Source organism: Eubalaena glacialis, chromosome 4 (assembly GCF_028564815.1).
Source record: "Eubalaena glacialis isolate mEubGla1 chromosome 4, mEubGla1.1.hap2.+ XY, whole genome shotgun sequence".
Taxonomy (NCBI): domain Eukaryota; kingdom Metazoa; phylum Chordata; class Mammalia; order Artiodactyla; family Balaenidae; genus Eubalaena; species Eubalaena glacialis.
This window is the reverse complement of record NC_083719.1, coordinates 8,618,720-8,632,645: the sequence shown is the minus strand read 5'-3', so window position 1 is coordinate 8,632,645 and position 13,926 is coordinate 8,618,720. Positions and strand designations below refer to the sequence as shown.

At 47.9% G+C, this 13,926-nt stretch overlaps 1 protein-coding gene across 1 annotated transcript; it reads right to left on the bottom strand.

Annotated features, from left to right (window-relative positions):
* Positions 1-119: 119 nt before the first annotated feature.
* On the bottom strand, positions 120-13,369 carry CCT5 (chaperonin containing TCP1 subunit 5). The gene is made up of 11 exons (XM_061189122.1): positions 13,196-13,369; positions 10,429-10,489; positions 9,782-9,946; positions 8,436-8,634; positions 6,478-6,670; positions 6,246-6,395; positions 3,660-3,779; positions 2,860-3,045; positions 1,982-2,119; positions 1,381-1,561; positions 120-330 (listed from the first exon to the last, which is right to left on the bottom strand). Exons 1-11 carry the CDS (start codon positions 13,298-13,300, stop codon positions 203-205), a joined length of 1,626 nt encoding a protein of 541 aa, XP_061045105.1. The 5' UTR covers positions 13,301-13,369; the 3' UTR covers positions 120-202.
* Positions 13,370-13,926: the final 557 nt, after the last annotated feature.

Below are 13,926 nucleotides of genomic sequence, written 5' to 3'. Positions count from 1 at the left end.
AAAACCCTGTGAGATCACATCTCTACAGTTTCATGTCTCTGAACAAGTGAAACTATTGCTACCAAACAGCTACTGTTGTTATAGCACCTACAGTGTCTAATAAAGGACATAGTAATAAATAACTGTAGATGCATCACAAGACACCCATTTATTTAATCATGGTAGTGGATCTTACTTCTACATTTTATTCTAAATTCTTTTTTTATTCTTCAGATTCTCCAGGCTTACGGATGTCATCAATCTTCAAAATCATTCTAACCACTTGTGTTGCAAGAGAGATCTGTTGCTTTTTGCCAATCAAGGTTTCTATGACGTGTTGTTGCTTCATATCTGAAAAACACAGATAAATTACTATAAAACAGCATACATATTTATTACTAATACCTTGCTCCAATTTATGGAATCAGAGTAAAACTTAAGAAACACAAATTTGGAAGCCACCAGTCCCGGTTATACTTTCAGAAGAATGTAATTCCACTGCTTCCCAGGACATTCTGGAATGCGAGCCTGATTACCGGAGAGCTGTGGGGACAGAGCCACCTCAAGCGCAGGCTGAGTTTCTCAGTGACCTGCCGAAGGGGGGATCGCTCAGCGACACCTCAGCCCACAACGCACCCAGTGCCGCCACTTACTGACAGTAAGCCCGACGCGACCGTGCCTGAAATGTAAAGTGACTCCAGCGAAGACCTGGGCATTCAAGTGAAAGGAACTGAAACGTGTGTCTGACAAGGGGCTGCTGCTGTTACTCAAGTCCCTGCGCTGTTGGAAGCAGCGGGAAGACACCGGAAGACACCTCCAGTGCTAAGTAAAAATAGCACAGAACAGAACGCCAACTGCTGGAGACTCTGTGGTCGGCACTGACTCAGCACCCCCGAGACGGCCCCATCAGCACAGGAGTCACTGGGAACCACCAGGACCACCGTGCCAGCACGCTAAAGCCGCGCTACCTTTTCAGCAGATCAACTACACGAGTGCTACAGAAGTTACAGTACATCCCATTTATAAAACACCGGGGAATTTATGGGACACGACCACAGAATCAGCTGTAAACCGAAAGTCAATTTCAGAGCTGTCCTATAGGTCATACAGAACCCACGCCGACAGACATTTGTGTAAAAAAAGGTAAGATGGAAATTATTTTCTAAAACGGAAGTCACCTTTGGAATAAACACCGCACTGCAGCTTTTTGTTATTAAAATTAGTTGTAGGTTGCTAAGACCAGCAGTCCAACAATTCCCAAGGTAATTAAGTCAAATGTTCTAAAATTCAGGACCTGATCCCTGAAGTGTGTTCAAGTATTTAAAAAGACAGGACAACACGCAGCACGCGATGCTTCGAGTTAAGTGGCGCCGCAGCCCCGGAGAGGTGACAGCGCCTCACCGTTTGTCCCCCTGTGCATGCAGTCAATCCCGAGGGCAGGGTTCATCTCCTTCACTTGTTTGGCTCGGACTTCGGTCATAGTCTGGATGGGATTCATGCCGCTGTTTTCGGCGAGGGCCATGGGGATGACCTCCAGGGCGTCGGCGAAGGCTCGCATGGCGTACTGCTCCAAGGTCGGGCACTGGAAGGGCACAGGGTTACGGTCAGCGTACTTGGCCAATGCCCACCCAGCAGCTATTTGGAAACATAACTAAACCGCGTACTTTGAAAAGCTAACTCATAAAGAATTCTAAGGACAGGTCGTCCTAGAAAACGTCACTACAGGATAAGGAGGGAGAAGCTACATGTATGAGAAGTCGGAACAAGTCAGCCCTTCCTGCTGTGCCTGCAGGTACGACGTCTGATTAATTCTGAATTTCAAGTAACATTAAGAGTGCAAAATTTTGCTGTTGAGGCTGCAAGGTCTGAAAGAGGCTGAGACACGCTGGTTTGTGGTAACTCGCACTCGTGTGCATGGGCGCGAGAAGCGACACAGGTCGGACGCCCGGGGTCTAGCACCCCTGCTGCACAGGCTGGACGGTCTGTGACGGGGCTCACTCACCTTGTCGGCCTCCTGGCTGACGGCCAGAGCACAGGCAACCTCGGCAGCGCCTCCGCCGTACACCACGCGGTTGTCACGGATGAGGTTCCGGATGACACACAGAGCATCGTGAAGGGATCGTTTGGCTTCCTCGATGATCTGGGGAAAACAATTTTGCCTAAGTTAACGTGATCACAATCTAATCACTTTAGAGCCGAATACCGTGCACCTGGGGTTTAATCTAAGTGCTTGCCGGGTACTGGAAATATTCCTACCTCATCCCCAGTAAAAATCCTTGGTTAAAAAGACTGGTGCCAGAAGGTTCTTTGCCAGATGGTTTCTATCTATTCTACTTTCCTTCCCTATAATGTAGTTTAAAAAAACCAAAATACACAGTAGCCAGGGACTCGTTCCAGGACCTATGCCCAAGTGAAGGGGGTCAGACAAAAACGACAAAGAAATACCCTTACGATGAGTCTTACTCATCTCGATGCACAAAAAACCCATTCCTGGTGAATGGAGAGCATGCCAATGGTTACCGCTCAGGTTCCCCATTTGTACCTATGAGACGGAGGAAAGGCAAGTGTGCCTCGTAGACCCAACGGTGGAACACGGTCTTCAGTATCTTACGTTGTGACATATCCTTTTTTTCCCTGGCCGCACCGCATGGCTTGCAGGATCTTAGTTCCCTGACCAGGGACTGAACCCAGGCCCTGGCAGGGAACGCACCGAGTCCTAACCACTGGACCGCCAGGGAATTCCTGACATGTCCTTGCTTCTCTAAGAAAGATGCCGTCATCTTTCTTAAGGTAACTGTGTCTCAGTCAAATACATTATGAGAAAAGCCAAATCACGTTCCAAATTCTGAAAAAATGGAGGACCAACAACTGCGTTCTCACCATCTTATTTCCTCCTCTGATGAAAATGGTGACGGCTCTGGAGTTCTTGCACTGCTCGATGACCAGCATCTTGTCTTTAGTGGTCCCGAATGAAATCTCCTTCACAAGACCCGCAAAGCCCAGCTTCTCGGCCGTGAGCTCTGAGAACCTCGGGACGATGCGGCCGCCCGTGGCGATGGCGATCAGCTGACCGGCGGGCCGGGAGGAAGGAAGACCAGGTTGGTGAGCGGGGACTCTCAAAATCGGACCACAGAGGAGCCAGACTTGACCCATGAGCACCGTGTTCAGTAGAACCTCTGCCCCAGCCTGGCCAAGGTTTCTAAGTCCGCCCCGAAAGCCTAGCTCACTGAACAAGCTTCCGAAGAGCTGGGCGACCTGGTCAGGCTGCAGGGCGGCCCGGCGCCATGACCCCGTGCACAGCCCTCAGCTCTCCACCCGTCCCCATCACGAGCAGCCACGAGGCCACGTGTGCCAGGCTACGGACCACGCCTGCAATGGCTCTCAGTACCGATGTGGCTGACACCGAAGTGGGCAGCCCGTCCTCCTGCCTCAGAGCGCCTACGAGACAGCCAGGGAGAGAGGGGAAAGCGTTTCCAAATGCCATGAAACATCAGAAACACGTATAAAAATGATGACAAAGAGTCTAGCGTTCTCCTCTCTCCCAGCTCACCCTCCTCTTATCTGTGGAGCCCCGGCACAGTGTGCTGACCGCAGGGGAGCGAGGTCACTGCAGCCGCACGTACAGAAACGCACCATAAGCTCAACCCGTGTTCACAATCTCTTCACAGCGAGCCTCCTACCTCGATTTCAGGGCCTCCGACCCAACGAACCGCAGGCAGGTTATTTTGAAGGAGTAAATGATTTGCTTCGTCGTCAAAGCCCCACTGGCAAATGGCTAGGTTAGCGCCAGTTTCTTTAATCTGGGGAAAGAAATGCCGCGATCATGTTAATAAAAAGTTAAGTACTCCTTGAGCTCTTCTGTTTGAAACAAGGTGAGAAACATCGCTAGGTGGGTAGGTGGGTGCATTAAAATAATGCACAGAAAAGAGAAGAAAAGAAATATCCAAATGTCTACCTTCTGTCAGCTCTAAACTCTAAATACTGAACACATATCAACGGGAATCACCTTATTTTTAAACAAAGCTTTAAACGTTAGCAATTCACGTGAACGCCACTGTAACAAGTGAAGCAACACGAGGCACGTCAACAAGGCCAAAACCCCGCCCCCGGGAAACCAAGGTCCACAGCTCTGTGTTGCCACAGACACCTATGAAGCAGTTAATTCGTGTGTGTGTTTAACAAAAATTGAATCTTGCGATATAATTTTCTGTAGCTTGCTTTTCGCACTTGAGTGGGCTAGCCTCCGTGGGACAAGATACAGGCTAATTTACAGGCCGACAGAGGTGACCCTGATTCTAGTACGACCTTCCCCGCCCCCAATCCCACAAACAGCTGAGTGGCTCGTCCCGGGACAGCGGCAGTGATCGGTACTGTCAATCCCTCCCCGGGCGGTGACGACTATGCCGTGTCCCACAGCTGCCATTTCACTCCTGTCTCCACCCACCTGGCTCTCCACCTCCTCCCCCACTTCCCCGACCCTCTGGAACCTTCCAGTGGCCCTCTGGAATTCAGCCCATCGCCAAACTCCTTGGCAATGTTTCCTTTCCATTCTTGCTGTGAACGCACGCTGGTTGTCCCCTGAAAAACCAACGTGCCCATGCCTCCTCCTCAAATGGCTATTTTCCCTCCCACATGCTCCAAACAGGAGGGGCCCTTGCCTCTCCCGGCCACCCACAGTGTCCCTCTTTGGGTCACACTCTCACTCCTGACAGTGTTGGCACCCAGCCCCATCACCACTCCTGTTAGCATTCCTGGCAACCTGCACACCTATCAACACGGTCCACCTGACCCCCTCGGCATCTCGCTTCCTGTCCTCTTCTCCTGCAGGGCACCTCGGCCAGCACTCCCAAGGCTACCCTAGATAGAGCCCAGATAACAGGCTCTCATTTACAACCCTCTGCCAGCATACCCAACCCCTCAGCCTGCTGTTCCCAGCCTCAGGGCCTTTGTACATGCTGCCCACTCCCACCTCGCCGCAGCCTGGAATGCTCCTCACCCAGACATGCTGCTCTCACTTCTCTGAGGTCTCTGCCCACATGCCACGCCCTTAGAGGCCCTCTGACCAGTGTCTGTAACAGTCCCCCGACCCGCTTTCCCCTTATTCTGCACCCCAAGAGCAAGCGCTCTGCTTTGTTTACTGCCGTACATCCAGTGCCACAACAGTGTCTGGTATATACTAAGCAGAGAAATATACCATGAAAGCATAAATGAACTCAACTATTCCCCCCTCCCCTCAAAAACACTGGAACAGCTTCTAGTTTGTTTGCTATGATAACGTTTCAATAGAGACCCATGTTCATGCATCCCTGAGTGCTGGTGTTTTAAACTCCCAAGGACAGAGTCCCCAAGAGAGGAACCGTTTCGTCGGAGGGCAGGCACGTGTAAAACGTTAACAGACAGAGAGAAAGTATTTATAAAATAATACTCTTGACTCACTTAAGCAATGAACTGGGATGACTACGACTGCACTCTGGTTTGATTTCGGTTACTCAGTAACTCTTCTGTCTAAAAGTTTTACTCGGAAGTCTCAAACATGTGGTAAGCCACACTACAATTGTTCAAACCTGGCACACACTAGCTCAGGTGTGTCCAGGAGAACAAGCACGTAAAATCACAAGTGCAGCTCCACGTACCCAGGCCGAGTCGTTCATGCGCCCCAGACACGTTACCATTTTAAGACTTGCCCCCTTACGCCATTCTGTGCCATTTGATTTTTTTCTCACTGTGAATGTTTATCCATTTGATAATTTAAAAGTAAAGGAGGGGCTTCCCTGGTGGCGCAGTGGTTAAGAATCCGCCTGCCAATGCAGGGGACACGGGTTCGAGCCCCGGTCTGGGAGGATCCCACATGCTGCGGAGCAACTAAGCCCGTGCACCACAACTGCTGAGCCTGCGCGCTACAGCCTGTGTGCTACAACTACTGAAGCCCACGCACCTAGAGCCCACGCTCCGCAACAAGAGAAGCCACCGCAATGAGAAGCCCGCGCACCGCGACGAAGAGTAGCCCCCGCTCGCCGCAACTAGAGAAAGCCCATGCGCAGAGCAACGAAGACCCAACGCAGCCAAAGATAAATAAGTTTATATATACAAAAAATAAGATTCAAAAAAAAAAAAATAAAGGAAAAAAGCCTATACTTTAATACCTTATTTGTAGCCACATAAAGTATCAAGATTAATACAGATTAGCATCACATGTATTTACTACCTGGAGCTAACTGCATCCTTTCAAAGTTTTAAATTTCACCAAGAGCCACGGTAAGACTTACCTGCCGAATCATCTCCTCAAACTTCTCCTTTTCATATTTCTGAAGGGCTTTAAAATCTTCTACAGACGTCACATCCAGCTTATGCTTCGTCTTTGGTTTCGGCGGTTCAAATGGACACGTGAGGATGGCAATCTTAGCATCTTCCACTTGCTACAGCGAGAGACAGAAACGTATGAACCAACCAGGGGGCTAAGGAGGGAAAAGGCTGAGGCTGCAGCAGGCGCTGACTCACTTTGGGCATCTGCGGGTGACTGAAATCCTTGTCCACGATCACGCCCTTGATCAGCTTGGTGTCCTCCAGCCTCCCGCCCACTTTGCCTTCTACTTTGATGAGCTCAAAGTCAACGTCTCTGCGCTGCATGTCGGCCACAGTGAGGACGGCGTTCACGGCAATCTCGGCCATTTGTCGGTGACAGCTGTTAACCCTGAAACACATGGAACAAACCTTTCACGTTCACTGAACACTGACTGCAGCCAGAGCACAACATGTGATGTGGTAACTCATACGACACAGCATACTGCGACCCACAGATACTGTACGAAAAGAATGCCACCACGACCTTCACTTTCAACCATCTGGAGCAGGGATTCATAACCTGGGATGCAGGGATCCCAATGGGAATCATAAACTGGGATGGGAAAAACATTCCATCTTTATTTTCACTAACAATAACTGAAATTTACTATTTCCTTCCATTATGAATATACATAAGAGACCACTGAAGTACGGCAAGAACCAAAAATTTACGAAGACTGCCACTTTTTAATACTATTAACATTCTGAAGTCCAAAACAGAATGGGAAAGCTATGAAACCACCAAGGAGAAGCCAATCTCATCCACAGGAGGTGCAGCTCTTAATGAGAAAGGCCTGACCACATCAGTTACAGAAGGGGGACGTTATCTTTTCTGAAAGTTTTGAAACATCTGAAAAGACTGCTCAGTAATTTTAATTTGATTCTGGAGAAACCACAAGGGAACTCTAGTACTTGAAATACAGTGCCTGAAATCTTAGGTCACCTAGAACAGATAACCATGAAACTAAAAATACCGTGTAACCTAAGTAACTGATATACAACGTTTTGCTTTATGTTGAGGATATCTGGCCCTCGTTAATCCATTTGAACATTTTCTATAGTAAAGACCTACACATACTGGGGTTTTATAAAGACTTGCAAATAAAGCAGGGTCAACTTAGAAAGCAATAATAACACACGATTTGTGCATTTCAAGAAAGGGTAATGCCTGCTTTCCAGGAGAAAAACAATGCTGTACTTGTGACAGAGGCCGCCCTGGGTAGTCACCCTTGCCCTGGAGCTGTCTCAGCTCAGACCTGCAACAAGGGGACAGCTGGCATCACCGAAGATTCCTCTGCTTTAACACAGTGCTGCAGTGGATGCCTTTCCCCCAAGGCAGAAGGCAGCAGACATTTTTGTAGTACTTCCCCTGACCTCTAAGTTGAGACCATGTCTTCCTTCTTGGCACAAATTAAAAAATTTCTCAAATTGATATGGATAAGAAAAACAGCATAATAAGGCACCTTACACTGGATTTTTATGCTACATTTTTACAAGAGCCCACGAGTCTCTACCGTTGTTCAAAGTAAGTGTGTCCTGGGGCTGACGCTGCTTTGAGTCTCTGGGGCAATGACTGTGTCTTGAGTCCCCAAGACTTGGCAGCAGGACTGGCAAACAGTCAGTACTATGTAAATGTTACAAACGTAAGTCACTTCCAGCTTAAGTCAAACTTCAAGACTGCCCCTTCATACTAAATCAAAATTCTGGATCATTAACTTGCTTGTTGAATGAATAAAAAGCAGAACCTCCCCACTAAAAGGCTTCCTAGCAAAGAAATGGTAGAAAGAAGTGTTAATGAAAAATTAATACATCCCACTAGTAGGACCTTTTTCTAACCCATCTTATCCTGCCAAATTAAAGAACTCTATAGTTTCCAAATACTGTCAAGAGGCCTTAATAACCAAACCTGGAAATTCAGCTTCCAACTAAAACACAAAATGCCCGTCTACATTTGCAGTAAAGACAAAGTAAACCAAAATAACAACACAAATAGAAAGCAGCTCATTAAATCAACAGGAAACCATCAATGATAATTCTCAGTTGCCTTTCTGAACAAGCACACAAACTGTGCCCACTCTGTGAACGCGCCCGGCGACGCTGTACTGTACACGCACACTTTGGAGCCCAGCGTGGTCTTCGCGGTCTGGATCAGGGGCTCGGTGTCCTTCATGTCGACGAGGACACTATCGCTGATCTTGTCCAGGTACTCGATAGCGATGCGGGCGGCCTGCTCGTAGCCATCGGCGATCCTGATGGGGTGAATGCCGCGGTCCAGCAGCTGCTCGGCCTCTTCCAACAGGGCACCAGCCAGGACTGCGGACGAGACAGCACACACCTGGCTCAGGAAATCGCTAAAACTCAAAACAAATTAGATGCTGCTGCTGGAAATATGAAGGTTCCAGAATTAAGCTGGAAGCGTCTTAGAGGCTGACGTCATCTAATCTAATTCTGCTTCGGTTCTAACAAAGTCCTAACAGGTATCTCTTACAGATGAATGTTCAATTCTTGGTGATATACAGAAAGAATGTAAAGAACATAAATCGCAAATACTTTTATAAAGGGAAAAAAACTTCTTATGTGTCCTGGACCAGGGATTTCTGTTCAGGGACATTTATGTTGGCGATAAAAGGATTACAGAATTTGTTTATTATCCTCCCCCAACCTTGCCTTCCCCTCTCATTTCAGCATCACAAAGATGAGGAGTTTGTTTTAATGCTGCTGCATTTCAAGCACATCCAGAACAGTGCTCAGTACCCAATGAATATTTGAAATACTTGCGGAATAAATTAATTCAAATTTCAAATACAGAAAAAGTAACATTAAAGATATTCATCTCATCAATCCTCCCACACTTTTAAAAAATTCAAACCTTCAGAAAAAATTTCAAGACAGTAAACGAACGCTAGTTTACTCATTAATAACATTTTGTCGCATTTGTTTTCTCTACAGATGTATGCCTTTTCTTTTCAACTATGTGAAATTAGTTGCAGAAATCAGACATGTCACCCCTAAATACTTCAACACAGCTCCTAAGGAAAAGGTCATTCTCCTGCATCACTGTAACACAACTGTCATACTCAGGAACCTTAACATCGATAAGATACTACTCTAATACATGACTCACAAATGACCCCATACGTCCCAAACATTCTTCACAGCTAGGGGAAAAAAAAAATCAGGCATCCAACCAAGTTTTACACATTACAGCTGGTTGTCATTTCTCTTTAGCTCCTTTAATCTAGAATAATTGCCTAACTCAACTCCCCACCCCCTTCTTGTTCTTTTATGACAGAGACAGTTTTGAAGAGTCTGGGCCACTTGTCTTGTATCATGTCCATTTGGATTTGTCCGACTGTCTCCTCATGATTTAATTCAGAATAAACATTCTCAGCAGGCGTGTTAGGCCTGTAATATTAAATAACACCTCTTAAATGAGAAAGGATATTTTGCCTTTTCTTACCAACCACTCCTGTTGTTCCATCTCCAATTTCATCATCCTGTGATTTGGACAGTTCGACCATCAGCTTGGCGATCTGATGATCGACATCCATCATGCTTAAGATGGTGGCACCGTCGTTAGTTACGGTCACGTCGCCATCCTTATCCACCATCATCTTATCGAGCCCTAAAAGACACCAATGTTTAAAATGGCTTTGACCTCTTGACCCAGTTCCTATCTAAGAATTTATTATAAATAAATAATTCAACATACATAAAGGGATATCTCCATGAAGACCTTTTTAGATTGGCTAATCTAACGCAAAACACTGGAAACAAGTTAAAATGGCTAAAACTAGAGAAATGGTAAAAAAATTATGGAGCATCACAAAATGTAACAGTCATCACAAAATATAATGTCACAAAAGACAACAGCTATGATTTAGAAAATGCTAATGGTAATTATGTTAAGTGGATAAAACATCTAATCTAAAATTGTATGCGCATTATGACTGCAACCGTGTTTAAGGTCTGGAATACACCAAAAACGTTTGGCCATATTAGGGGGGAGGATGCCTCCCTTCATTTCCTAACTTTCGGCAAAGATAACGTATTGACTATTTATGATTTATGACTTTTGTTAAAAAACAGAGAATGTTAGTCTCTTACCATTTGGTCCAAGTGATGTTTTCATTGTATTTGCTACAGCCTTTGCTGCCATTATATGAGACTAAATGAAACAGAAAAAGCCAATATTCAAGTTACATATAATTTTAAGAGTTAAGAACATACAGCTGATGGTTATAAAAATCACTTATGACATATTTTCCATTCTCTAGAAGTAGCAGCAGACAGGTCCATATCTAACTGTGACCACTTCCCAACTGCTAGTGTTAGAAGACAATTCTTATGTAAAAGAACAGAACCAAGTGCTCTGTGTTCTCTCTTTAATCCTCAACACATCTATGAGGCAGGTTCTACGGGCCCATTTTACAGCCCAGAGCATAGACGGTCTGACCTGACAGGGCTTGCAAGACCACTGTGCAATGCTAACGTCATGGGAAGAGTCTGGCTGTCAACACACAGCACCCTGAACTGTCACACTATGGTTACTGCACGCTCCTCTCTCAGGTGGTCCAGCCAGTACACAGCCCACAAGGCGGCCAATGCTGAAAACAACAGAAGCCTGAATGCATCCTCTCCTCCCTCCACGCATGACTACACTCATTTGTCTGGTTCCGTCTTCCTATTCCTGCCGTCACCAACCTAACCCTGACCCATCGCACCTTACAGAGTTCCTGGTCTCTTACCTCACCGATGCTTCGCGTTCCTCCTCCATCCAGCTAAGCCATCCACTTCTCTCAAACATGTTACTTTCCAGTCCCCAGCCCTTCAATGACTCCCCAGTACCTCCACCCTCACGTCCGAAAGCTCCAGCTGTTCTTCAAGGCCCTCCACAGTCTGAGACCTGCTCCCTTCCAGCGAGGACAGCCTGCGCCTGCGCCCCAGCAGGCCCTCTGATCCCTGAAGCACCTCCGCCCATCAAAATCCTGACCAAGTCTCCAAGCAGTTCAAACGCACATGTGCTGTGAAGCCTACCCTTGTCACCCCATCTAACAGGTAACAAAACACACAAAGTTCACCAGGTTTGTGAAAATACTGGTAATCCTCAAAATACACCTTGACTGATAGGTCTGCACAATGGAATTTTTATAGGATAAAAACCACAGGGAGGTGGTATATATATTCTTAACCAGGGGTGATACTGCCCCCCAGGAGATATTTGGCAATGCCTGGAGACACCTCTGGTTGCCACAGTCAGGGAGGGGACCACAGTGGGTAGAGGCCAGAGATGCTGCTAAACATTCTGAACGGGACAGACCCCACAACGGAGAAGGATTCAGCCCCAAATATCAACAGCGCCGAGGCTGAGAAGTGGGCTTTAGACCACTGGCTGCGGAGTCAGACAGAGGTGGGCTTGAACCGTGGTCCTGTTCTGTACTAGCTCTGGGACCTCAAGCAATCCCTTAACTGCTCTGGGGTCAAGTTCCCTATTCCATAAAATAGTACCTGTCTCAGAGTGCGAGGACTACATCAGATGTGGCAGGTGCAAAATAACCTGGACCTTCTGTTATACTGGTATTTTGGGTGCAGGTACTGGCTGTTACTTTCTCTGAAGTGAAAAATGGAATCGAATACGTAACACAAGTGATGTGAGCATCTACCACGGATCAAAGACTGGGGGGCCACTCCTTACGTTACCCCGTTTAACTCTGGTCCTCAGCTCGATGGGGGTGTATTGCCCCCACTGGGTTGTGTAACTTGTCCTAAGTCAAACAAACAGCCTGGAGTAGAACTGTACTGCTTCTTAATTTAAGTAAAACCCCAAGAAACTAAGCAAACAGAGACGCCTCAGACCTGGTGACACGGTCCATACACAGCAACGTCATGGATTCCATCCCAGATGCTACCTCCCCAAGTTTAGTTCTACTTAAATTGTGATTCTATTCAAATCCCCTTCCATGGCTCCCCTCCCATCCCTGAGGATAACATCTCGATTGCGCGACATGCAAGAACTTCCACGTTTTGGGAGCCACTGTAACTTAAAGTAGACTGTGCTGTTAAAACCAAAGTGCTGTCTTCTACAACATGCCATGCGTTCTCCTGCCCCGGTCCTTGCGTTCGCTGTTTCCTCTTCCTAGGAGCTAGCTCTCTCCCGTTCAAAACATAACTCCATCCCTGATCAAAAGCCAATCAATCCTCTCTCCAACGCCTGAAGGACACCCTCCAACTTTTACCTGCACCCCCTGCCATAACTGGTGATTCTGGTCGCACACAATCTTGTATTATGGTTACTGGTGACAACTTTTCACTCCTGCAGTAGTATTTTCTTCCTTAAAGGGGTACGTTTTTAAATTTTTACGACCCCACGTCCAGAAATACGCCATGCATAAAGGGACTCAAAAATGAAATACGCTGTAAATGCCTAAGCCTTTAGGAAGCGACAAAGAAAATGAACCTCATTTCCTTTGAGGCTGTTGTAGGGACACCGCCTGAGGGTTAAGAATCAGAGTCCTAACCGGCCAGGTGACCTGAGAATACCACCGCTGCATCTTACTGCTGAAAACGCTGTTCGGAAGGACTGCAGGCTGGAGAAACCAGCGGGGACGCGCCTTCAACGCCTGTGAATTCAGGCCGCCCCACCCAACTCTGAAGGGCGCCTGCGGGCCACTTTAACCCCCAAATGGGACTAAGGGCTTATACGCTGGCTTTTCCCGGGCCCGAGGCGTGAGGTGCAGGTCTGGAGACCAGAGGGGCTCCCTCGAACCTTCCCCAGGAGCACGTGGCAGAACCACTGTGAAGTGGCGCAGGCGCAGAGCCACTGGCTTCGGCCGCGTCCCCTCATCCCACCGCCAGTGCGTCCCTGTCCCGTTACCTTGAGGGCCTCAAGTCCCATAAGACGAGACTTGCGGTCCTGATCCTTGATGATGAGGAAAGGGCGGCCATATTCATCGAAGGCGAGGGTCCCCACGGACGCCATGATGCAGCCACAGCAGTTACTCTCCCGCAACCGGCGGAAGCTACCGCGGAAGCAAGAACACACTCTGCTCTCGCGGGCGGGCGCAAAAGCTCGCGCATGCGCAGTACAGGACGCCTGAGACTTATTTCTCACTAGAGACTAGTTTAACGCCGGACAGTACCTTCTGGAATCAGCGGCCTTCGGAAACTTCTATCATCCAGGAAGCTGTGGGGGGAAGTTGGAAGACACGGACGGGAACTTGAGAACCCACAAGCCAGGAGTAGATAGAAGTTCAACATTTATTAAAGCTATAAAATTGACTATTTCTTGACAGTGGTTCCCAACGAGGAGCTCACTTACTTAGAGCATTATTTTCTCCCTCCTTCCCACCCCGGCTCCGAGAAGATGGTAGAGTCCACTTCCTTTTTTCAAAACTACCGGAGATCTCGCGATGGAGGGCGGAGGTGAGTGCGGCCGGGCGCCGGCGCGGTGTGGGCCTCCTGGGCCCGGTGGTCAGTCAGGCGGGATGTCAGCGATGCCGCAGGTCCGTGTCGGCGCGGCGGGACGGGGAGCTGCGGGGCCGCTGCTCGGGCTCGAGGTCTGGGGTTCCGTGCTCAGTGCTTGTGCCTGCGGCGCGTGCCTGTGCG

What these genes read in the sequence shown, in the direction of transcription:
- CCT5 (XM_061189122.1), bottom strand. Translation starts at nt 13,300, where the DNA reads ATGGCGTCCGTGGGGACCCTCGCCTTCGATGAATATGGCCGCCCTTTC. An exon ending in ACCACGCTGGGCTCCAAAGT is followed by an intron (nt 6,671 to 8,435) that starts GTGCGTGTACAG and finishes CATGTGTTTCAG; the next exon opens with GGTTAACAGCTGTCACCGAC. An exon ending in GTCACCCGCAGATGCCCAAA is followed by an intron (nt 6,396 to 6,477) that starts GTGAGTCAGCGC and finishes CTCTCGCTGTAG; the next exon opens with CAAGTGGAAGATGCTAAGAT.